We start from the raw sequence: 23408 nt of genomic DNA, 5'->3' as shown, positions 1-23408 counted from the left end.
TTTTACGGTAAGATTTTACAAAAATTCCGTTTTCTCTTACGTCCTCCAACGGTCGCTGCCCCTTCCCAATTCGTCACCAATGGGACGTCCCAAAGCAGTGTAGACATGAGGGGTGGGAGACGCAAACGCAGAAAAAGGCAACCGCAGAAAAAGGCAACGCAGTACCCACATCAGAGAAAGGAACTTACCATAGTAAGAGAACCAACTGAGCAACAGGAAAACGTGCTCAACAGGAGCAACAACCCAGGAAAAACAAGTAACCCAGGGGTAAAACACCCCAACAACCAAGGGCCCATGAAAACAAGGGTCCCTAGGAGGAGACTGCCGCACTGAGAACTTTACGGCCAAAGGAGGCATCAGCCGATGCCTGAACATCCACCTTATAGAATTTTGAGAAGGTGTGAACGGACGACCAAGTCGCCGCCTTACACACCTGGGCCACAGAAGCTTGATGCCGGAAAGCCCAAAACTTACTCAAAGACCTGGTAGAGTGCGCCTTCACAGGAAAAGGAGAAACCTTCCCCTTCAAGGCATAGGCTTGTTCAATGATCTGTCTGATCCATTTGGCGATAGTCGCAGCCGACGCCGCCATGCCCTTCCAAGGTACCTCAGGAAGGACAAAGAGAGAATCTGACTTGCGAAAAGATTTAGTGGACGACAGGTAAACTCTGATCGCCCGGACAACAGCCAAGGAATGTAAGGCAACCTCCTTCGGATGCTTAGGCTTCGCGCAGAGCGAAGGCAAGACAATGTCCTCATTCAGGTGAAATTCCGAAATCCTTTTCGGAAGGAAAGATGGGTTAGGCCGCAGGACCACCTTATCCTTGTGGACCACCAGGTAGGGAGAATTGCAGGACAAAGCTGCCAGCTCCGTCACCCTGCGAGCCGAAGTGATCGCCACCAAAAAGGCAACCTTCTTGGACAACAGAGACAACGAGATCTCCCTGATCTTTTCAAAGGGAGCCTGTTGCAACACGGACAGAACCAAGTTCAAGTCCCATGGGGGTAGAGGGTCCCTCCTAGAAGGGGCCAAGTGTCGCACCCCCTGAACAAAGGTGCTAACCAATGAATTAGACGCCACAGGGCGTTGAAAGAGAACGGCCAGCGCAGAAATCTGACCCTTAATTGTGGCCAGCGCCAAACGCTGGTCCACTCCAGTTTGGAGGAAAGCCAACACTCTCGACACCGAGTATGAGCGAGGGGAATACCCCCTGGACTCACAACCAGGCAAAGTATGCTTTCCAAGTACGGTAGCAAATTTTACCCGAAGAGGCTTTTCTGGCCTTGATCAAAGTGGGAATGACCTCAGGGGAGAGACCCCTATCCTTCAGGACCTGGCTTTCAACAGCCAGGCCGTTAAAGCCAGCGACTGTAAAGCAGGATGGAATATCGGCTCTTGAGACAGGAGATCTTCCCGAAGTGGCAGACGCCATGGAGCGTCGACCGCCAGATTTACGAGATCTGCGTACCAGGACTGGCGAGGCCAGTCCGGCGCCACCAGAATCACCGCGTGCGGTTCCGAGGCTAACCTCCGAAGAAGCCTGGACAGCAGCTGAATCGGTGGAAAGGCATACATCAGACGATACTGATGCCAGGGCGCCACCAACGCGTCTGAGGCGTCTGCCCGAGGATCGCGCGTCCTTGCCACAAACCTTTCCACCTTGTTGTTCAGACGAGACGTGAACAGGTCCACATCTGGGGAACCCCACTTCGCGCACAACATCTGGAAGACATCCGGGTGAAGGGACCATTCTCCCTGGTCCAGGGTCTGGCGACTCAGATAATCCGTCTGCCAGTTCTCCACCCCCGGAATGTGAACTGCCGTTATCGCCGGGACGTGCGTCTCGGCCCAAGACAGGATGTCGGCTACTTCCCGAGCCGCTCGGGCACTCCTGGTGCCCCCTTGGTGGTTGATGTAAGCCACCGCGGTGGCATTGTCCGTCTTAACCCGAATCGGACGGCCCCGAAGCCGGTCCGTCCATCGCAGAAGGCAACGCTTTATCGCTCTTGATTCCAGAAGGTTGATCGGGAGGGAGGACTCCTCCTCCGACCAAGTTCCCTGGGCGGACAGAACGCCCAGAACACCACCCCAGCCCGACAGGCTGGCATCTGTGGTGAGCACCGTCCATGACAATGGACGAAAAGACTTGCCCCCCGACACCGCCGGGGACTGGAGCCACCACAGAAGACCCCTTCTGGTGTCTTGGCTCAACGAGATCCGCAGATCCAGAAATTGCGGCCGCCCGTCCCACTCGGTCAGAACCTCCGCCTGGAGACCCCGCGTGTGAAAACTGGGCAAAAGGGATCGACTCGAAAGACGAAACCATTAGACCCAGACATCTCATGCATGTCCGGAGAGACGAGTGTCGGTTGTCCCTGAGGGACCTGACCTCGTCCTGAAGAGTCCGAAGCTTGTCCTCCGGCAGGAAGACCTTCGCTTGGACAGAGTCCAGAATCATTCCCAGGTAGGGAAGGCGAACCAAAGGACACAGTCGACTTCGGAATGTTTATGGTCCAACCGAACTCCTGCAGAGTCCGCATCGTGGTAGACAGGTCGGCCACCAGGCTCTGACTGGCGTTTGACCGTATCAGGATATCGTCCAGATACCCCAAGACAGCAATGCCCTGTGCTCGCAACAGGGCCAGAACCGGCGCCAGCACTTGGTAAAAACCCACGGAGCCGAAGCGAGACCGAAAGGTAACGCCACGAATTGGTAATGATCCTCCGCAATGGCGAATCGAAGGTACCTCTGGTGACCCTCGAAAATGGGGATGTGTAGGTACGCATCCTTCAGATCGATGGAGGCCATGAATTCCCCCGGACTCAGGGCAGCCACCACTGAGCGCAGGGATTCCATGCGAAACTTGCGAACCCGCACAAAGCGGTTCAGGGCTTTCAAGTCCAGAATCGGACGCACTTTGCCCTCCTTTCTGGGCACAGTGAACAGATTGAAGTAAAACCCCCGAAATCTGTCCCGATGAGGCACCAGGACCACCACTCCCTGGGCCCGCAGGTCCCGCACCGCCAGGTGCAAATCCTGCAAGCGCTCCGGAGACAGCTGAAGATTTGAGGGAAAAAATCTGCCCGCCGGCCGAGAGAGAAATTCGATCTTGTAACCAGATCGAACGATTTCCTGAACCCATATGTCCCGAACGCGGGCCAGCCAAGGTTGTAGGAAACCGCGCAGACGTCCCCCCACCCCAGAAACGGGTGAGGGCGCCCGTTCAGGCGGAAGTGGTATGGGAAGTCGAACCGGACTGGCCGGACTTCTGCTTCCCTGCCCACGGCTTCTTCTGGGAGCCTTGGCCTTTGAAGGGCTTGCCCTTGGACTGCGACCGAAAGGCACGAAAGGACCCCTGAGAGGGCCTAGACGAGGAATTCCGCTTTCCACGGAAAGACTTATGCTTGAAAGACTGGGGCAGGAGAGTACTCTTGCCCCCCGTAACCCCTTTTATCAGGGTATCCAAAGCCTCGCCAAAAAGACGAGATCCCGCGTAGGGAAAATCCGCCAGCGTCTTGCGAGAGGATTGGTTGACAGACCAATTCTTCAGCCAAATCAGACGACGGTTCAGTACCGCCACGCTGGACAGGCGTGCAGCCAAGGGAGCTAAATTCAAGTCCGCATCACACAAGTACATGACACCCTGATGGATCTGGTCCACCATAGCCAATGTGGTAGGCGGAGCGGAATCAGCCGCCAAGGTGCGCCTGAGCATCTTGGTCCAATCAGCAACAGCCTGCGCCGCCATAATGGAAGCAAAAATAGGCTTCAGCATAGAACCAGCCACCATATAGGCATGACGGGCAAGAGACTCTATTCTCCTGTCCGTAAGGTCCCGGAAAACCGGGGTATCCTCGGAGGGCACCGCAGTAGCTTTGTTCAAAACGGCTACCGCGTGATCCACCGGAGGCGCCACACACCAACGCTCGTCGGTGGCAGGCGCAAACGGATAAAGTAATTTAAACTTATTTGGCACAGTAAAAGGCTTCTTTAAATTGCGCCACTGTTCATTAACCGTATGGTGAAATTCAGCAGGGCAGGGAAAAACCTGCGCTGATTTGCGAGCCCTCTGTGTTCCGAAAGCAGACATCCTAGCAGGAGGAGTAGGCTCATCCTCCAAGTGCAAGGGGTCCTTTATGGAGGCAATCAGCTCATTCATGAGTGCAAGCTCTTCAGGCGAGCCAGGGGGAGAAACATCAACCCCCTGCACCTCAGGCTCTCCCGCAAGGTCCAAAGATGAGCGGGACCCTGAGAAGGGCACGCCAGCCCCAGCAGCCATATCGCCCTCTGAATCAGAGGAAATGGATAACCTGGCCCTTTTTGCGGATCGTTCAACCAGCAGCATCTGCACCTGAGACACCAGGGAAGCCACTACAGTGGTCAGATCGGCCCCCTCGGGGGGTGCAGCAGCCCCCTGGTCCCCCACCAGGGCGGGGGGAAACTTGCTATCCTGAGAATCCATGCCCCAGTACAGAAAAGCAATAAAAGGTACTGGCCCTTTAAAACCACGGCGAGCGCAGCCCACCACACACTGCTGTATGCACTGACCCCGCAGGAATAGACAAACACTGAGCAAGGAATGACAGGACAGACAGGTAAAAACCTGGAGAGAGCACACCAGACTGCTGCCACCGATCGCTGTTCCCGGGAAAAGAGGAAGTGATGCAATGCTGACTGATAGATATAGCCTATGGAAGGCTCCAGCAAAATGGCCACTCGGCAGAGGAAAAAGGCTACAATAAAATGGCGCCATGTGCATGGACAGTATCGCCAGCCAAAATGGCGGCGAATGGCGCCAAAACACGGCGCTGCATAGACAGGGCCGGTCACAGTATACAGTCAAATAAAATGGCGGATCGCCGCAGCGATCACCGCACACACACGTCTGCACTCAAACTGCACCCAGAGCATAATAAAACAGCAGAGCAGGATGCCCCCCCCCCCCCCGGGGATCTGACAGGGAGCCCGCAGTCACACAGACATGGAGGGTATACACAGCCACAGACTGACACCCATACAGAAGGTCCCCACACAGAAGGTGCTTACCGTACCCGATGGCGTGGGGAGCCGTCTCCAGCGACAAACCGCTATCAGGGCAGTGCCGCAGCCAGGACGCTTGTGGACCGCAGTCATGGCGTCCAGTGAGGTAGCCACCTCACAGTCAGCATCCCTGCAGCGAACAGGGATGGGTCGTTCAATCTGCCAGGGTAAAACCTAAGCTGAAGGCTCGATGGCAGGCTGGGGATCCATCTGGCTATCAGCCCTGGGATGCAGGGCGGCCAGTCCGAGACCCAGCTCCGCATGATGATTCTTCATCAGGAGATCCCTAAACTAAGGCTGACAAAATAACAGCTAGCAAGGAAAAGAGAAAAATACTTGAAATAAAATCAAAGAAAGGGTAGAAGGCTGAGACTGAGCCCCAGCACAGGATAGCCAGCTACTCCTAAGCTAGGCAAAGAAACTGAGTTGGGAATGCTGGTGCAGGGAGGTATTGACTGAGGGGACAGCCCCTAGGGGTGTGTCTATGTTAAAAGCTTTGTATTAACAATTCTTGTTGCCTAGCTACTCCTACGGAGCAAAGGTCAATACCCATTGGTGATGAACTGGGAAGGGGCGGCGACTGTCGGAGGACGTAAGAGAAATCCTTTTTTCTTTAAAGCCAATTGAGGGACACAGGGATATATTTGTCAACCCAACTGAGGAGTGTGCAACACAAAGATCCAATCAATGTGTAAATCTTACAGGAAGGGTATCTGAAAAAAAAGAATTGGCTGAAAGGCAGGATAAAAAAAAAAAAAAAAAAAAAAAATGAGGGAACAATATTGAAATTACTACTAAGAAAAAGGCACCAGGAAGAATCTGGAGTTCCAGAACAGGACAGGTAGCACCCTTAAGGGAAGCCTTATATAAAAAGGATAATGGACCTCAACAATAAAGTGGAGGACAACCCAGTAACTACCACTGGGAAAACATAAGGAGGTTCGTGAGGTAACGGCTGAAGCCTAAGATACCTAACCCTGGCGCGCAGAGATGGAATGTCAGGTAACTAAAGAATGCCCCAACCAGAATCTGTGAACAGTTGGGGGTTAAAGAATACCCGTAACCCCTAAATGTAGGGAAAGGTAAATTCAAAATAAAAAACAGCCCTCTCTAGAGTAATCTAAAAGGAAGAGCGAGAGTAGAGGAGACATTCAATGCAGGATAGAGAGGACCACATTGAGTTACCAAGAAGCACAGGGTGCTGTAATGGGAGTCTGATCTTTAAGATACCTTGAATAAAGCTTTTTATGGGGGAGAAGCCAAAGGCTTTTAAAATAGGATGGACACAGTGAAAACCTGTGCTTTAAGAATGCCTAGAGCCAAGTTTTGGTCAAGTCTTAAATGTAGAAAAGCCAGAATAGGAGGTACTGAAATGCCTCTGAGGTTTAAATGCCTATGTTTACACAAGACAAAAACCGGACAAAAAGACAATTACCGGAGATGAGGGAAGTTACAGCGATAGCAGAGGAGATGATCGATGTTGCAGCCAAAGTGTTTTAATGTACCTGCCGCAAGTATTACATTAGACACAGTGCCGTGAGAATTTCATGCCCACTGAGCATGCGCACTTGTCAAATTCTTTCATGTTCATTTACGTATCCGGGGCTCTGAGCATGCGCACTGCTCAGCTGTTTCAGACCGGAAGTGACGACGGTATGGTTTCTCCACGGGGTATGGTTTTTTAATGTTACACTGGCCTGTTCGGAAGAGGTAAGGGGTCATCTTCTAAAAGTTTGAGTACATCTGTGTACCAAGTTCTTCTGGGCCATTTTGGTGCAAGGAAAAGCACCTCTTCCTCTATATTGCAGGGCAGTCGAGGAAGAATTCACACTGGAGGTAAGGCATATATTAACCTGAATGGAGACCCTGGGATCACCAGAGCATCTGATAACCATGCTAGAGAAAATCCTTGGTCCTTTGCCACAAACACAGGTAAAATGTTGAACCTGAAAGCCAGGATGTCCACATTTAGGATCTTCCATTTCTACCATAACAGGCTAAATATGTCAGGGTGAAGAGCTCATTCCTTTGAACAGGTTATAATGACTGAAGTAATCTGCTTTTCAATTGTCCACTCCTGGGATGTGGACAGCAGAGATCGCTGGACAGTATTTTTTTGTCCATGAGTAAATCGGACTTACATCCTTTAAGGCTTTCCTGACTCTTGGTTTCACCCCAATGACTGATATAGGTGAATGCAATGACATTGTCTGATTGCACCCCGATATGGTGCTAGCGATTTCCTTGGTTGCCTAAAGAGAGAAGCATAGGGAAGTCAAGCAATGGAGACTGTTTCAGGCCAACAAAATGTTGTATTGGAGGGGCCTTGAGTGGAATTGAGCTTTGAATGAGGCAACCATGACGACTGCAATTCCCTAGCACGTTGCTGCCATTGCCATCAGTGAGGGTATTTTACCTGTGTGGTACTCATGAGATGAAACAAAGCACCCCAGGTGTTGACTGTCTTGTAGCGAAGTCCCCTTGGCAAAGGGCAGGAGGAAGCACATTAGTACATTAGTACCTTCTGGACAGAAGTTGGTGGTAATAGTGCAACCTGTGGTGTGATAAATATCCACCTGAAACTAAGCTCTGAATGGTGAAATATTATTGCCAAGTTAGAATATTTTAACACTTAATGAGTAAATAAAAAGTCACAATTCCTGGCTTCCTGAGTTTTAATCGTAAAAACAAATCCTATTCAGGAGACACCAATAAAAGTGCATGGCAAATAGCGGAGATATTTCATCGGATACTTGCCTTTAGGGCTTCAGTAACTGTCTGATAAAAGGAAGAACCTATCTTACTTATCCACATTGCAACATTACAGGCCACTCCTATAGCAGGCGGTGCTGGTAGGATTCCCAAGGTTTTACTAAAGTTACATTGATGCAGAGGCACTGCTTCTACTGTAGTAGAAGGCAGTAAAGAGGTTGATTGACGAGTTGAAGTGATTTGAAGTAAAAACTAGTTCTGCATAGAAACTTCTCCGTAAGGGAGATGAGGTCTATTACCTACAGGACACTAGCAAAATACAGAGGTCTCAAGGAGTGGGGTAGTTATAGGGGTATGCCCAAGGGCAGCATGTGTAAAAGCTTTGCAAATGTCCAATAACCTTAAGATTGCAGCCTCTGACTATCCAGCCTTTGCCCTGTAGGATTAATATACCAAGTTGTCTAAGAGAAGAGATTTCCCAAGGTAAAGCAAAGTAAATGAACATCTGGTGCAGGGATTTGAAAACAAGAATTTGAGATATGCATTGCATAGCTTATAGACTATTAGACCACTAATACTGTACAGCAGTAGTGAAGGGGGGGGGGGGGTCAATGCAAGATTGACTCGTACATCCAGATAGAGAAGGTTTCTCAATGAAGGAGATGGGAGGGGGTTATGCCCATCCTACTCAGAAAAAACATAAGAAAAATTAGATCTGTTCGATCAAGGACTTTTTGTGCATGGTCCAAAATCCAGAGTCTGAAACTCAGGCTTTATAGCAAAACAAGTACTGATGAATTATATGAAGTAAAGTATGTTAGAGCAGATCACATAAGGGGTAATTAGGATAAGGTTCTTAATACTGAAGAGTAAAGAGGACACTTGGCATCACAGGAAGTTTTCAGAAACCAGGACACTGTACATTTTCAACTAAAATCTATGAAGCGTCTCACAATGGGGAAGCACTGTGACATAAGTGCTGTAACAGAAACTCAAAATGTAGGCAATGTCAATCAACTGTGTAGGTTGGGGTACCAAAATCTTAAAGAAATAAATAAATAAAAAAATCTTCAAAAATCAGTCACCTGGAGTAAAAGCTGCAGGAAAACCAGGGCATTCAAAACGGAGACATGGCTTTATAAATTAAATAAAGACGCTGACAGAATAGGGCAGAGAGTCGCTCCAGCCACCTAAACTGAGACTTGAAACAGAAGTCAAGCCTATACCCTAACTAAGCTTAAACCTGCTCCCACATCCCTTCAAAATTCTATTCTATCTACCCCCCTGTGAAAAGAAGAACACAGTGCCTTGAAAAAGTATTCATAGCCATTGAAATTTTCCATATTTTGTCATGTTACAACCAAAAACAAATGTATTTTATTGGGATTTTATGTGATAGACCAACAAAAAGTAGCACATAAATGTGAATTGGAAGGAAAAATGGGATTTTTGACTTACCAAAAAATACATTTCTCTGATGTTCATTGACAGACACATCCTGATCTTCATAACCATTGGGTTATACTGCCCCCTACAGGAGTAGGACACTAGGCAGAAAAATAATCTGGCTATGCCTATGGGCAGTCCCAGGGGGTATACACCCTCTCTCTGCTATAGGTACTCTGTTTAGTTACAAGCAGTGTCAGAATAATTACAACTCCAGAGAGGGGTGACTGCTGTGTCTGTCAATGAACATCAGAGAAATGTTTTTTCCTACAAGTCAGAAATCCCATTTTCTCTTTTGTTCATTGACGGACACCACTCCTGATCTTCGTAACCATTGGAACATCCCAAAGCAGTGTTAAACATGAGTGGTGGAAACAGCAAAAAAAATTCCCAAGGCTAAACAGTAGCCAACCAGGCAACAGTAGCCAACCAGGCAACAGGAGCTCAACAAAACAACTGGAGCCCACCTAAAAAAACAAATACACCCTCATAGAGGATCAGGTCCTCTAAACAGCAGCTTGCAAAACCTTGCGGCCAAAAGAAACATCTGCAGATGCCAACACATCAACACATATTGTGCCGAAAACCGGACGCATTATTACTGCCCCCCCTCCCCCACGGTGAAAACCCACGGGGGGGGGGGGGGGGCAAGGGGTACGCCAGTTAGGCTTCCTTGATGCCAGGGAACCCCTAAGGTCCGACCATTCCAGGGAGGGGCCCGTGCCCAACACCCGACCTCCAGGGTTAGTGGGGGGACATGTTACCCACCATACCGCTGAACCAGGCGGGCACCTCTCCCAAACAGATCACCTCCCACCAGAGATGGGGGTGCTTTTAGCCAAGGGGAGGCTGTGACTTAGGGCATTCCAGGTCTGCTTCCCAGCGAGATGATCCACTGGCAGGCTTATCCCCATCCATCGGGGGCACTGTCGTGGCATGGCCTAGTTCTATACTATAACCTGCCCGCGCTCGCAGGCCAGGCTGGGAGACCTTAAGGATCAATATATATCCAGTGCGAAAACCACAGCCGGTTGTTGCTTATAGTTCCTCTGGATCTTGGTCGTCAGGAACTAACTAGAAAAATAAAAATCACAAACTTTCCCTGTTACAGCCAAGACAAGTCCCAGCAGGGAACGAAGTCCTACTCCCATCACTAGGCAGAACAAACTGATTATAACAGAGCCTGAGGGGTTATGCCGGCTGGGACAGCCCCTATAGGCATGAACAAGCTTTTTCTTCTGCCTATCCCTAGTGGGAGTAGCATAACCCTACAGTCTATGATTAAGCAGAGCTGTGTCTGTCAATGAATGATAGAGAAACTGACATTTTTGGCCTAAAAGCAAAAACGCTATGTGTGGTGGAAAATGAACACTGTACATCACACTGAACACACCATCCTCACCATGAAACATGGTGGTGGCAGCATGTTGGGGGGATGCTTTTCTTTAGCAGGGACAGGGAAGCTGGTCAGAGTTGATGGGAAGATGGATGGATGGAGCCAAATACAAGGCAATCTTAGAAGAAAACCCGTTAAGAGTCTGCAAAAGACTTGAGACTGGGGCGAAGGTTTACCTCCCAGCAGGACAATGACCTTAAACAAAGCCAGAGCTACAATAGAATGTTTTAGATCAAAGCATAGTCATGTGTTAGAATGGCCCAGTCAAAGTCCAGACCTAAATCCAATTGAGAATCTGTGGAAAAACTTGAAAATTGCTGTTCATAGACGCTCTCACTGCAACCTGACAGAGCCTGAGCTTTTTTGCAAAGAGGAATGGGCAAAAATTTCACTCTAGATGTGCAAAACTGGTAGAGACATACCCAAAAGGACTTACAGCTGTAATTGCAACAAAAGGGGATTCTACAGTATCTACAAGTATTGACGCAGGGGGGCTGAATACAAATGTACGCCACACTTTTCAAATATTTGAAAAACATTTATCATTTTCCTTCCACTACACAATTATGTGCCACTTTTTGTTGGTCTATCACACAAAATCCCAATAAAATACATTTATGTTTTTTTGTTGCAACATGAAAAAGTGAGGAAAATTTCAAGGAGTATGAATACTTTTTCAAGGCACTGTATATACAATACTTATCTTTTCTGAGAGTGATCTGGTACAGTCACATGAACTCCTCAGTGTCCAGTTTCAGTGCAGAGGAGAGATTGCGGACAACCGCTACATGGCCTGGGTGACGATGTCACGCATAGGCTTACTATGGTGCATCCGTTGTCAGTTGTTCCTCCTCTACAGTGAAGCCACCACTAAAAGCTGATCATTGGACTGGACCACTCTTAGAATAGGTAATTGTATACACATCTTCCTTTCACGGGGTAAAAATAATAGGGTTTAGAAGGGGATGGGAGCAGATTTAAGCTTAGTTAGGGATTGGCTAGACTTCTATTATAAAACAATGATCCTGAGCATCAGTGAAGTCCCTAAATGTAACGACAATATTCACCAAGTTGAGATGATGTCCATTAAGATGAAGATTCCACTTACCAAGATATCTGCATGAAAGGGAGACACTAGAGACACATTAAAGTTTGTGCCACTGCTGGAGAGCACTCTGTGGCTGACATGGTACCCAGAGGTCTAAAAAGCAGTGTAATGCAGAGCCCTGCACCTGAGGGTCACATTCAAGTAAATCTTTGTCCCATCCTTGAGCTTACTCAAAGACTGTTCAGAGAGTGTTTAGAGACTGGTACTGGGCTTCAGAGACTGACATAACCTGCGACAGCTAGAAAGCAGTACAGATTTAGCAAATATTGTGCAGAGCTTTTCATGCACGTTTATTTCAGGAATGCATGATTTATGAACTAGGTTATGACATTTTTGGAAATCTGTTCTTTCGTATATGGAATTTTTTTGTAACAAATTCACTTTTAGGTATTAGCACTGCATAATATTTGATACACTTGCACTGTAAGTTGTGTGAAGTTTACACACACTAGAATCATTTTCATTTTGGTTCCTGTTGTATGGATACTTTTTATATTTAGCTAGAAAAGAGTACACTAGGTCCATTGGGAGCACCACAAGCTGAGCCTGGTGCTAGAGGGCCATATTACAAGTAGACCCCTGTAATCTTTGGGCTCAGCAGGTGCCAGTCCAGGGTTCTGGGTGGATCCTGACCATATGGTCATAATCCTTTTAGAGCCTGGACCGGCTCTGTGACTTCAGTCCGCTGTTGGCTGTAAACGGGTCACGAACGAATAGAAATACAGCCAAAAAAGCTTTGACTATACTTCTCCTTCAAGGACTTACATCAGTTTAAAATGTCAATTTTATTTCTTTTTGATGCATTTTTGTGTGCACATTTACATAGATTGATAATAAAGCGACAGATAACCATTAGAGCTCAAGTAGATGGACGTTTAGCTGCATAAAGCTGGACACACACTAGAACCATGGGGTTGCACAAAAAAAAAAAAAAAAAAACACTATCAGCTACGGATTGAGCCGCTATGCTAACAATGCAAGGTTAGTTCAGCAATCTCCCCAGCTGAGCTGTCATGTTCTGAACCCCCCCCCCCCCCCCCGCCAGAACACTCCGATCAGTGCTCTCTGCCATTGTCTGAGAGCGCTGATCGGGAGTCAGTGGGATGTTGGCTTTCCAGCATGCACGTCCGACAGAAGCTGGCTGAACAGACAGACCGACATACACACAGGCTGAATGTTAGACTATTTTTTTTTTTTTTCTAAAATCTTCCGTTGTCTCCCGACATTCAGCCCATGGATGTCAAAAATGGATGTAAAAACACAGATCACCAAATTCCCAGTCTCATTGCATTTCTTTGAATGCAGCAGGTTCTATTGAGATAAATTTGCACTGTAGTAAAATAGGTCAAATGCAGCCTTTTGAATTGAAATGCATGTGCTCGAGCAGTGCTGCATTTGAATGCAAAAGGCAGCATTTGACAGCAAAGCTCACCACACAACTAAAACAATGATATGACTAAGCAGAAACAGCATTTATCACTACTTCGCTCCTACCAGCAGCTGCCAGATGGGCAGTTATCTCATCGGCTGCAGTAGAGTTGAGGATGTCCGAGTCATCATAAGAGGTGTCTTCTGGAGAGGATGGAGAATCTTCATCAGCACTTAACATACTGTGCTCTGTGTATGTAGCAACATGGACTTGCTGGACTTGTTGGGCTACAGAATGAGCCACAGTGTGAGCCACTGTATGCGCTTCAATGGTTGTCAGGTTATCCGTCTGTGTAACTGTATGATCCTCCATGGTTGCCAACTGTCTACATAGATCATAAGATTCTATAATGAAACAACATTACAATTAAGGAAAGTTCATTATGAAACTCCACGAGACAGAAACACCTTTACAATGGGATTATTTACCATAAGGTTTAGGGTATTGGATGCTATAATTTGAGCCTCACGCAAAAATTAGCTTTTTTCACACTGTCAGAGTATCCTTAGGGCTCTCATTCACACTGGCGAAAAAATGCTGTGTTTAGATCTATACAGCAGATAGTTTTGTGCACCTCTCAGTCCAGCACTATAGCAATCAATAAGCCTATGCACACAGCTGCGTCTACATATGAAAATATGAACTGCATTTATACATGCACAAAAAAAAAAAAAAAATAGGACACAGCCGCATATTTTACTCACACACACATATAAATGTGTATAAATGCTCAAACGCAAATACTTTAGGCTCATATTTTATACGGGATCTTTCATGCAGAAAATATACATCTAAATGCAGCTTTTTTTTCTGCCTTTGAATGAGCTCTAGCCCGTCCAGCAAGAACCTCTGTTTCATACAGAAAATACGCATCAAAACGCAGCGTTTTTTCTGCCCATATGACTATGTCCTTAGGTAAGGTGGCTGAATTCATTTTTTTTTGTTTTCATCAGGTAATCCTGTAAACACCACATTTCCTGTGCCAGTCTGCCTGTGTTAATTTCTCTTATTGTATCTATGGAGCAAGCCATGGATGCCCACCCAGGCTGGACCTCAAATGTGTCTGCCCATCTTCATCTATATTACATTGTGGCTGATGGTATTTGTAGTTTACACAAAAGTAGATGAGATAATTTTTGCTTTATTTTCAGCCCACAGGAAAATGACAAGGACACTACATTTCTAGCAAAATCAATGGGTATTTTCTGAACTAGTGGAAATGTTTTTTTTGGGGCGGGGGGGGGGGGGGGGGTTTAGTAGCATATTCTTTTACATTGTCAATCTTTGTTAAATACACACTTGGGATCAGACTTGTGAGACCCCAAAGTTGCGTGACATGTGAAATATCATTAAATCGTGAAGGCTCCCGCGCTATCACTAATGCTAAATTGGATATAATAAAACATATTAACAGTCGTCCAACACCAACTTAGCAAACCCTTAGCTAATAAAGTAAAACACAAAAATATGTATTTGGTACTGCGCTACTAAAGTGATATGCACTGTGTATTACTAAGAATACCTTAATAATGTATGAGAATCTATATTTAGCACAAAAAAAAAAAAAAAAAAGTGAAATCAAAACTGTGCAGTGAAAAAATATATTTAAAAAAAGTGTAAATAATGGGGTATCTGCAAAACTGGGTAAAAGTGAATATAGAGTGACAGATAAATGTGTTACATAGTTACATAGTAGTTGAGGTTGAATAAAGACAATAGTCCATCCAGTTCAACTTGTGTTATACAATGAAAGCAAATAAATTCAAATACTATTAAAAGTGTTTAGTGATAAGTCCACTTGGAATATAAATCATTCATATGGGTACAGATAAGTTCATTCTTAGAGATATAGGACATATCACAATGTGATATGGGTGACTATTACACAGTGACTCCAATAAAAATTTTCAGTGTAGTGACACCTCTGTGCTCACAGGCCACTCACTTATCTTTCTGCTGTAAGGTAACAGCATTGGGTTGTAGATCTTTAAATGCAAATCCTTCGCTCTTAAGTTGTGTTAAACGACCCTAGGAATAGTAAGTCACCTCTGCAGCCCTCTTACCTCCTTAAATGGCTCCATTATATGTGTAGGTATAAAGAGGGATTATGCATTAACGTTTAGTTAATGCATAATGCATTAACATTTAAAGGGTATATTTAAAAGAACAACCTGGGTACTCACTTTTAAAAAACAACAACCATATCATCCACAAAGCTCGTTAGACGTCACTTTCAGTATGCCTGTTCCCTACGCATTACGTCACGTGGCACATAGGGCAGAGGCATACTGGAAGTCTCACTAGCTCGGTGCTTGTGGATGAGATGACTGACACAGAGGTGACATACTATTCCTAGAGGCGTTTAAACACAACTTAAAAAAGGGCGAAGGATTTGCATTTAAAATATATAACCCAAAGCGGTTACCTTACAGCAGTAAGGCGAGTGGCCTGTGAGCACAGAGGTGTCACTACACTGAACATTTCTATTGGAGTCACTGTGTAATAGTCACTCATATCACATGGTGAAGAGAAACCTTGTGATATACGTCTTTCTCTCTAAGGATGACTCCTCTGTACCCATATGAATGGTTTTCATTCCAAGCTGACTTATCACTAAACACTTATTGTTTGAATTTATTTGCTTTAATTGTAGAACAAATTTATGTGTCACTCTATATTCACTTTAACCCAGTTTTGCAGATATCACGTTATTTAAGTTTTGCTTTATATCGTTTTTTCTATAGTTCATTGACGGACGCAGCCCTCTGATGCATATCAGTAGGGTAATACTGCCCCCTACAGGAGTAGGACACTAGGCAGAAAAAATTTCTGGCTACCTTATGGGCAGTCCCTGGGGGTATACCCTCTCTCTTCCTGCATAGGATGTCAGTTTTAATCTGCCTAGTCAGGAGTAAGGACCTGGTTCCTTGTTGGGATCTTTGGTCCTGGCATAGAAGTAATTTTTTTATGTAGATTTATTTTTAGCTAGTCTTTTTCTCCTGAACATTTTTCCTGTGAGATCTTCAAGCAATTGTGCCGGGCTGGATCCCTAAATCCAGTGGTCACCCCAATCTGGCCATCGAGCGCGTGCAGGACTTAGCTCCACGCTGGTTCAGCTGCGACAGTCTCAATTGTCGGGGACTGGCCCTCGCGAGTTAAACGTCTTGCCAAGACACACACGACAGGGTCTAGGCTTATGTCGCAGCGTTCCCGTTTGGCCGACAGCCCCCCCCCCCCTACTCTGGTGGCGTAGGGTCCTGTCATGAGATGGTGCCTGCCTGTGTTCCTGGTGATAAGGAAAATGGAAGCAGCCATTTTATTTATCAAACATGTATTTATGATTAAGCAGATATATTGGATGTATATGTTGTGAGAAGTCATATTGTATAACAGCTGTTGTATTCAAAAGCCATTTACAACTCCAGCTGTTAAGATTGCTATCTCGACCTTTGAAGACCTGTTTAGCCAACAAGCTTTGGAAGTGACACATCTATGTGAAATGTCCATCCACAAATCAAAGAATGTCACCAAAGACTCAGATGTGACTTTAAGGAAACTAGATAGCTAGGTTCCACCCACTTTGGAATGTATAAATTGTATTAGGTGTCCCAGCCAGTTAGAGCAATGTTTATCAAAACAGAATGTATGTACTGAATTGCTCTCCAAACATGTACCTATATGTTTGTCTAAATAAATAATTTTCAATCTGGCTTCAATAGTCAAAATGTTACTGAAACCCATAAGTTTTGGGGTTTCCCTTACACCTTCCAATGTCCGCCTATCCCCAGATCGCTTGCGAGCGCTCTATGGGGCAGTTCAGGACTTGCTACAGCTTTCACGGGTTTTATTCCAACCTGTTCACGGTTCCCAAGAAGGAGGGCAAGGTGCGTCCGATCCTGCACCTATAGGCACTAAATGTGTTCGTGCGCGCTCAAAAGTTCAAGATGGAAACTATTCGCACGGTGGTGGTCTCCCTACATGAGGGGGACTTCCTGGCCTCAAGACATCAAGGATGCCTGCCTTCACATTCCAATCTGTGCTGCTCACCAACAGTTTCCCTGTTTTGCCATGGGAGCGGATCACTATCAGTTTGTGGCGTCACCCTTTGGTCTCGCCCCCGCCTCTCAGGTCGTCACAAAGGTGTTGGCCCTGGTCCTGGCGTTGTTACGACAGCGGGGGATATACTGTCTCAGGGGCCTATCTTCCATCCTGCTTTACAGTCGCTGGCTTTGACGGCTTGGCTGTTAAAAGCCAGGTGCTGAAGGACAGGGGTTTTGTCTGCTTCGGTGATTCCCACTCTGCTAAAAGCGAGGAAGGAGACTTCCAGGAAGATTTATCATCATACATGGAAGTCTTATGTTGCGTGGTGTCCCTTGGGACCCACCCTCACTCCTATTCGGTGGCTCGGATCTTGGCTTTCCTTCAACGGGGAGTTGATCAAAAGTTGGCCTTGAGTACAATCAAGGGTCAGGTCTCGGCCCTGGCTATTTTCTTCCAGAGGCCATTGGCCGCCCATTCCTTGGTGTGTAGCTTCATCCAGGGGGTGCGACACTTTGTACTCCGGTGCGACCTCAGCTATTGCCAGCTTATTGCCAGGGGATCTTAATTTGGTGCCGTCCGTGCTCCAGGGGCCTCCCTTTGAGAATATTCAGGAGGTTCCCTGCTTACCTTGTCTCAGAAGGTGGCTTTCTTGGTGGCTATCACTTCTGCGTGCAGGGTGTCAGAGCTGGCAGCGCTGTCCTGTCGTTCTATCTGGTGGTTCACAAGGACAAGGTGGTACTTCGGCAGGATCAGTCTTTCCTGCCGAAGGTGGTTTCCAGTTTTCACTTGAATGAGGACATTGTGTTACCTTCCTTGTAGGGATGCACCGAAATTTCGGCCACCGAAATCATTGGCCGAAAATGAGCCTATCCCATTTCGGCCGATAATGGGTTAACATTGCCGAAATTAATATGGCCGCCGTGAGGAAGGAGGAGGGCGCAGCGCAGGGCAGGTTTTAAAAGTCCCGCCTCTGGCCGGCCTCTCAATGATGTCCCTACTACTACGATCTGTGCATGAAGTGCATGAATGAAGGGACATACCAGACGGGAGGGTGGGGCGAGCGGCCACTATAAATATAACTATGTGATCCTTCCCTGTCAGCTCAGCGGGACTGTGTGTGAATGAGAACTGACCTGACAGTAGTGCAGGCTTATTCCATTAAGGGTCAGGTTTCACCGTTCCCTGTCAAGGCTCACTCTATTCTGGCACTTAGTGCTTCCTGGGCTTTTCACCATCAGGTGTATGTGCTTCAGGTGTGTAAGGCGACGACCTGGTCATCCGTTCACACCTTTGCCAAATTTTATAAGGTGGATGTGATGGCATCAGCAGATGCCTCCTTTGGCCGCAAGATTTTGCAGGCTGCGGTTTAGGGGGCCCCTTGGCTTCCTTGAGTGTGTTCTCGTTTGTTTTGAGGTGGACCTCATCTGGTTGTTCTGATGAGTTCTGTGTTGCCTGATTGGCCATGTTGGCCTTGGAGACCTTTTTTTCTTTGGTCTACTGTTCCCACTGGGTACTTTGGGTACTGTTTTGGGACGTCCCTACTGATATGCATCAGAGGACTGTGTCCATCAATGAACGACAGAGAAAACTGGATTTTTGACTTACTGTAAAATCCTTTCCTCTTAGGTTCAGTGACAGACGTAGTACCCACCCCTCTAATTTTTTGAGTGGGTTAGTGTACTTTTCTCTGACACTGCTTTGATACAAAACTGACATCCTATGCAGGAAGAGAGAGGTTATACCCCCAGGGACTGCCCATAAGAGTACCCAGAAATTCTTTCTGCCTAGTGTCCTACTCCTGTAGGGGATGATATTACCCTACTGATATGCATCAGAAGACTGCGTCTGTCAAGGAACCTAAGAGAAAAGGATTTTACGGCAAGTCAAAAATCCAGTTTTTCACTTAACAGTTTTGGATTTACCTCACGCTTTTGTGCTATGTGCGCTATATATAGATTCTCATACTTTATTGGGGTATTAGTTATCTTATTCACTTTACTAGCGCAGCACCATATACATATTTTTTTTATGTGAAATCCCATAGTAGTCAATGAGAGCGATCTTAATTAGCACTACAGAAGCCGCTCCGCTCTTAGAAAAGGTTTCTGTACTACTTCAAGGTGACTTCTATCAGACTTGTGCCTCAAAGTAGTACACAAGTCACCAGGAAGGCTCCTGGCAGTCTCACCATTTTTACTTGCATATCCCTTGGCAGTCTATTACTAGATGAGGGATAAAAATTTGGTTTGGCACATGCAAAATTCCAAATTGTAAAATAAAAGGGTGAGGGAATGAAGGCGTGGATTAAAACATCTTAGGGTTAGCTAAAATTTTAACTACATTCCCACAGCACATAGTATTGAGGGTGTTGGGCACTCATCTGGGAGCAGGACAACGGGGGGGGGGGGGGGGGGGGGGAGAAGATGGAGGAGGATACAGAGCAATAACAGAACAGGGGTGGAGGGGATTTAGCGGTATGGAAAGAGGGGGTGCTGTTTGAAGGGAAGGATGGAGGTGACAGAAGAGGGGCAGTATCACAGGCAGTGGAGAAGCTCTGCAGAATGGAAGAATAAGAGTAATGGGGTGTAGTGAAAGGGGAGGATGGGAAATCATGATGAAAGGTGAGGGTATATGGTGATGGCAAAGATGTTCTGCAGGGATGGGAGAAGGGCAGCACAGCACTGCTCGTACACCCAGGACCTTGCTACAACAGAAGCACTAAGCTGACCATATACTCCTGTGTTAACCGAAAATAAGACCGGTCTTATATGAATTTCGGCTACAAAAACCACACTAGGGCTTATTTTCAGAGGATGTTTTATGTCTTCTCTCCCCATCGGCTCAGGAGTCATCATTATGACATCTTTAATCCAAAAAATAAGTCATTGTAAAAATATATAACCTGTTTTGTAAAATGATTATACAATGTCCAGTGTGTGTCGTTTTATAACTTTATAAAAATATTATATAAAGTCCAGTCTTCTTTTGTAACTGTCAAAAATACCTTATTTATAGCACCACTGGGCACTCACGTGATCAGCCAGAGCGCGTCTTCCCTGCTCTGAGCACTGCAGAGGGAAGGGCAGGGATCCCCACAGACGTCAGCCCTGCTCCGAGTACTGCAGAAGGAGGGGCCTCCGGCGTCAGCCGGGAGGAGAAGAGATGATGTTTATTGACGGACACAGCTCCTGATCTTCATAAACAATGGGTTATACTGCCCCCCTGCAGGTGTAGGACACTAGGCAGAAAAAGAATCTGGCTGCGCCTATGGGCAGTCCCAGGGGTTATACTACCTCTCCCTGCTATAGGTACTCAATTTTTTTAAAGTAATGTCAGAAGAATTACAACTCCACAGAGGGGTGGGTGCTATGTCCGTCAATGATCAGAGAAATATATTTTACGGTAAGTCAAAAATCCCATTTTCTCTTTCGTTCATTGACGGACAAAGCTCATGATCTTCATTAACCATTGGGACATCCCAAAGCAGGGCTAAACATGGGCGAGAACAACAAAAATTCCCCAGGCTAAACAGTAGCAAACCAGTCAACAGGAGCTCAAGCAAAACAACTGGAGCCCACATCCAAGCCATGCAAGTTCCTTCGGATATAGAATGGGATTGGTGCAGCGCTAACACAATTGAATCCACAGTCCATACAAATGTTCAAATGGATCAAATACAAAAGTGCAGTAAACAAAAGTTCATCAGAGAGTGCTCCAATAAAGAAGGGAAACTGTCCACCACTTCAAACTTGGAAAAAGCCCCGAGTGCAGGAACCGCCACCAAGATAATAAATGGCCTCTTACCAAATTGCAATGACCCCCATTACAAGGATCAAAGACAGCCTGTGTGATCAAATCAGTGCCCAGATCGACATGTATCGATTCCCAGTGTTCCCTCAGCAGCTCCGACCGGAACAAGTGAACATAAGGAAAAGAGGGACAACTCCAATAGTGAAGTACGTTCACAGGTTTATTCAGTAAAAGCAGAGTGGCAACTCACGTTTGCATGAAGAAATCACTTTGAAGCTCTTTTAAATAAGGTTTCTTTCTTAAGATCAAATATGCACTAGAAGGCCTTTGAAATATAAGGCACATATATCTCTTGTGCAATCATGTTAATATTTGATCGGTTTATCGCCGTTTGCGGTCTCCAATTCCGGGTTTAGCTCCGGATGTTGACATTCAAAGGTCACACATCCTGTTCCGGGTCGTTGGTCTCCTTCCTGTTGATGGTTTGGGATGACCACTTCCTGCTGGCTCCGGATTGGACGCAGCGAGTTCCGCCCTGTCTCACCCAGCATATAAGGAAAGACGTTCTGCCATAGGCCACACCCCCTGACGAAGTCACGTGTTGATGAAACCGGTCGGAGGAGGAGCCTGCGGTTCGTCGTGCTGAGGCCAGCAAGGAGACACGGCGGCCATTTTATTGGTTGGAAACAAAGGTTCTGAGAGTATAGCTCCGAGACATGCTGTGATTTCTTCATGCAAACGTGAGTTGCCACTCTGCTTTTACTGAATAAACCTGTGAACGTACTTCACTATTGGAGTTGTCCCTCTTTTCCTTATGTTCACTTGTTCCGGTCGGAGCTGCTGAGGGAACACTGGGAATCGATACATGTCGATCTGGGCACTGATTTGATCACACAGGCTGTCTTTGATCCTTGTAATGGGGGTCATTGCAATTTGGTAAGAGGCCATTTATTATCTTGGTGGCGGTTCCTGCACTCGGGGCTTTTTCCAAGTTTGAAGTGGTGGACAGTTTCCCTTCTTTATTGGAGCACTCTCTGATGAACTTTTGTTTACTGCACTTTTGTATTTGATCCATTTGAACATTTGTATGGACTGTGGATTCAATTGTGTTAGCGCTGCACCAATCCCATTCTATATTGCTATTTAGATCTGGTATTTCTGATTCTAGATCAGGTGCTGGCTGCTTTCATTTGGTCTGTTGACTTTTTATTCATGTATGTTTTTATCTTTACATTTTAGCGCAGCAATATCCCCATTTTTAAGTTCCTTCGGATGTTTCGGCCTGGGATACAGGGAAGTCAACACAATTTCTCCATTTAAATAAAAATCATCCTTTGCGGGGGGGACATGGGCGAAGAACCACCTTATCTCTGTGAATCACCAAGTAAGATGGACAGGATAATGCTGCCAATTCCGTTACCCTGCATGCAGAGGTGATAGCCACCAAAATGTCTCCTTCTGAGACAGTGTAAGCAAGGGAAAATTTCTCAAAAGGAGGCTTCTGGAGGACCGAAAGCACAAAATTGAGATCCCAAGGTGGCAACGGAGACCGCACTGGAGGAACCAAATGTCAGACACCCTGAAGAAAGGTATGCATTAGGGAGTGTGTGGCCAAGGGTTGTTGGAAGAAGACCGCCAAAGCTGACACCTGGCCCTTGATGGTACTCCAGGCCAATTTCTGTTCAACCTCCCATTAAAAGGTCAAAATTCAAGCCACCGAAGATGAACCCCAAGAGACTCACACCACGCAATGTGTGTCTTCCACGTACGATGGTAGATCTTCCTAGAAGTAGATTTCCTAGCTTTTAACAGCGTTGGAATCACTGACTCAGATAAACCTCTATCAGCACCTGGCGTTCAACAGCCAAGCCATCAAAGCCAGCGATTGTAAAGCATGAATCAAGATTGGTCCTGAGAGCAAGCTTCCAAGGAATGTCAGCGACCATCCGACTAGATCTGTGTACCAAGCCAGGCGAGGCCAGTCCGGAGCCATTAAGATGACCAGAATCCCTTCTGCCTCGATCCTGTGTAGAAGTCTTTGCAGAAACTTGAGAGAAGGAAAGGCGTAAATCAGACGATACTGACCACATGGGGCCACCAGCGCATCTGTGGCATCTGCTAGAGCAGTGGTCCTCAACCCTGGTCCTCAGGGCCCACTAACAGGCCAGGTTTGCAAGATAACTGAAATCCATCCCAGGTGATATAATTTGCTGCTCAGTGATTGCAGCACTCTAGTCTGCATCTCCCCAAGGTAATACTTAAAATCTGGCCTGTTAGTGGGCCCTGAGGACCGGAGTTGAGGACCACTGTGCTAGAGCAGTGGTCCTCAACCCTGGCCTACAGGGCCCACTAACAGGCCAGATTTTAGGTATTACCTTGGGGAGATGCAGACTAGAGTACTGCAATCACTGAGCAGCAAATGATATCATCTGGGATGTATTTCAGTTATCTTGAAAATCTGGCCTGGTAGTGGGCCCTGTAGGC

At 46.5% G+C, this 23408-nt stretch overlaps 1 protein-coding gene across 4 annotated transcripts in view; it reads right to left on the bottom strand.

Moving 5' to 3' along the window:
* NRF1 (nuclear respiratory factor 1) overlaps positions 1-23408 on the bottom strand; it is a 155327-nt gene that overhangs the window by 113837 nt on the left and 18082 nt on the right. For 3 of the 4 annotated variants that reach the window (XM_082255980.1, XM_082255982.1, XM_082255983.1), the window contains exon 2: positions 13199-13454. In XM_082255980.1, coding sequence (XP_082112106.1) covers positions 13199-13445 — 247 coding nt within the window. In that variant the 5' untranslated portion in view covers positions 13446-13454. Of the gene's footprint in view, positions 1-13198; positions 13478-23408 lie in introns of all 4 variants that reach the window. The other variant, XM_082255981.1, reaches the window with a different exon arrangement.

The sequence above is a fragment of the Pelophylax lessonae genome, assembly GCF_965119305.1.
Source record: "Pelophylax lessonae genome assembly, chromosome: 4".
NCBI lineage: Eukaryota > Metazoa > Chordata > Amphibia > Anura > Ranidae > Pelophylax > Pelophylax lessonae.
The sequence above is the reverse complement of the archived record's forward strand: the minus strand, read 5'-3'. Positions and strand labels throughout refer to the sequence as shown.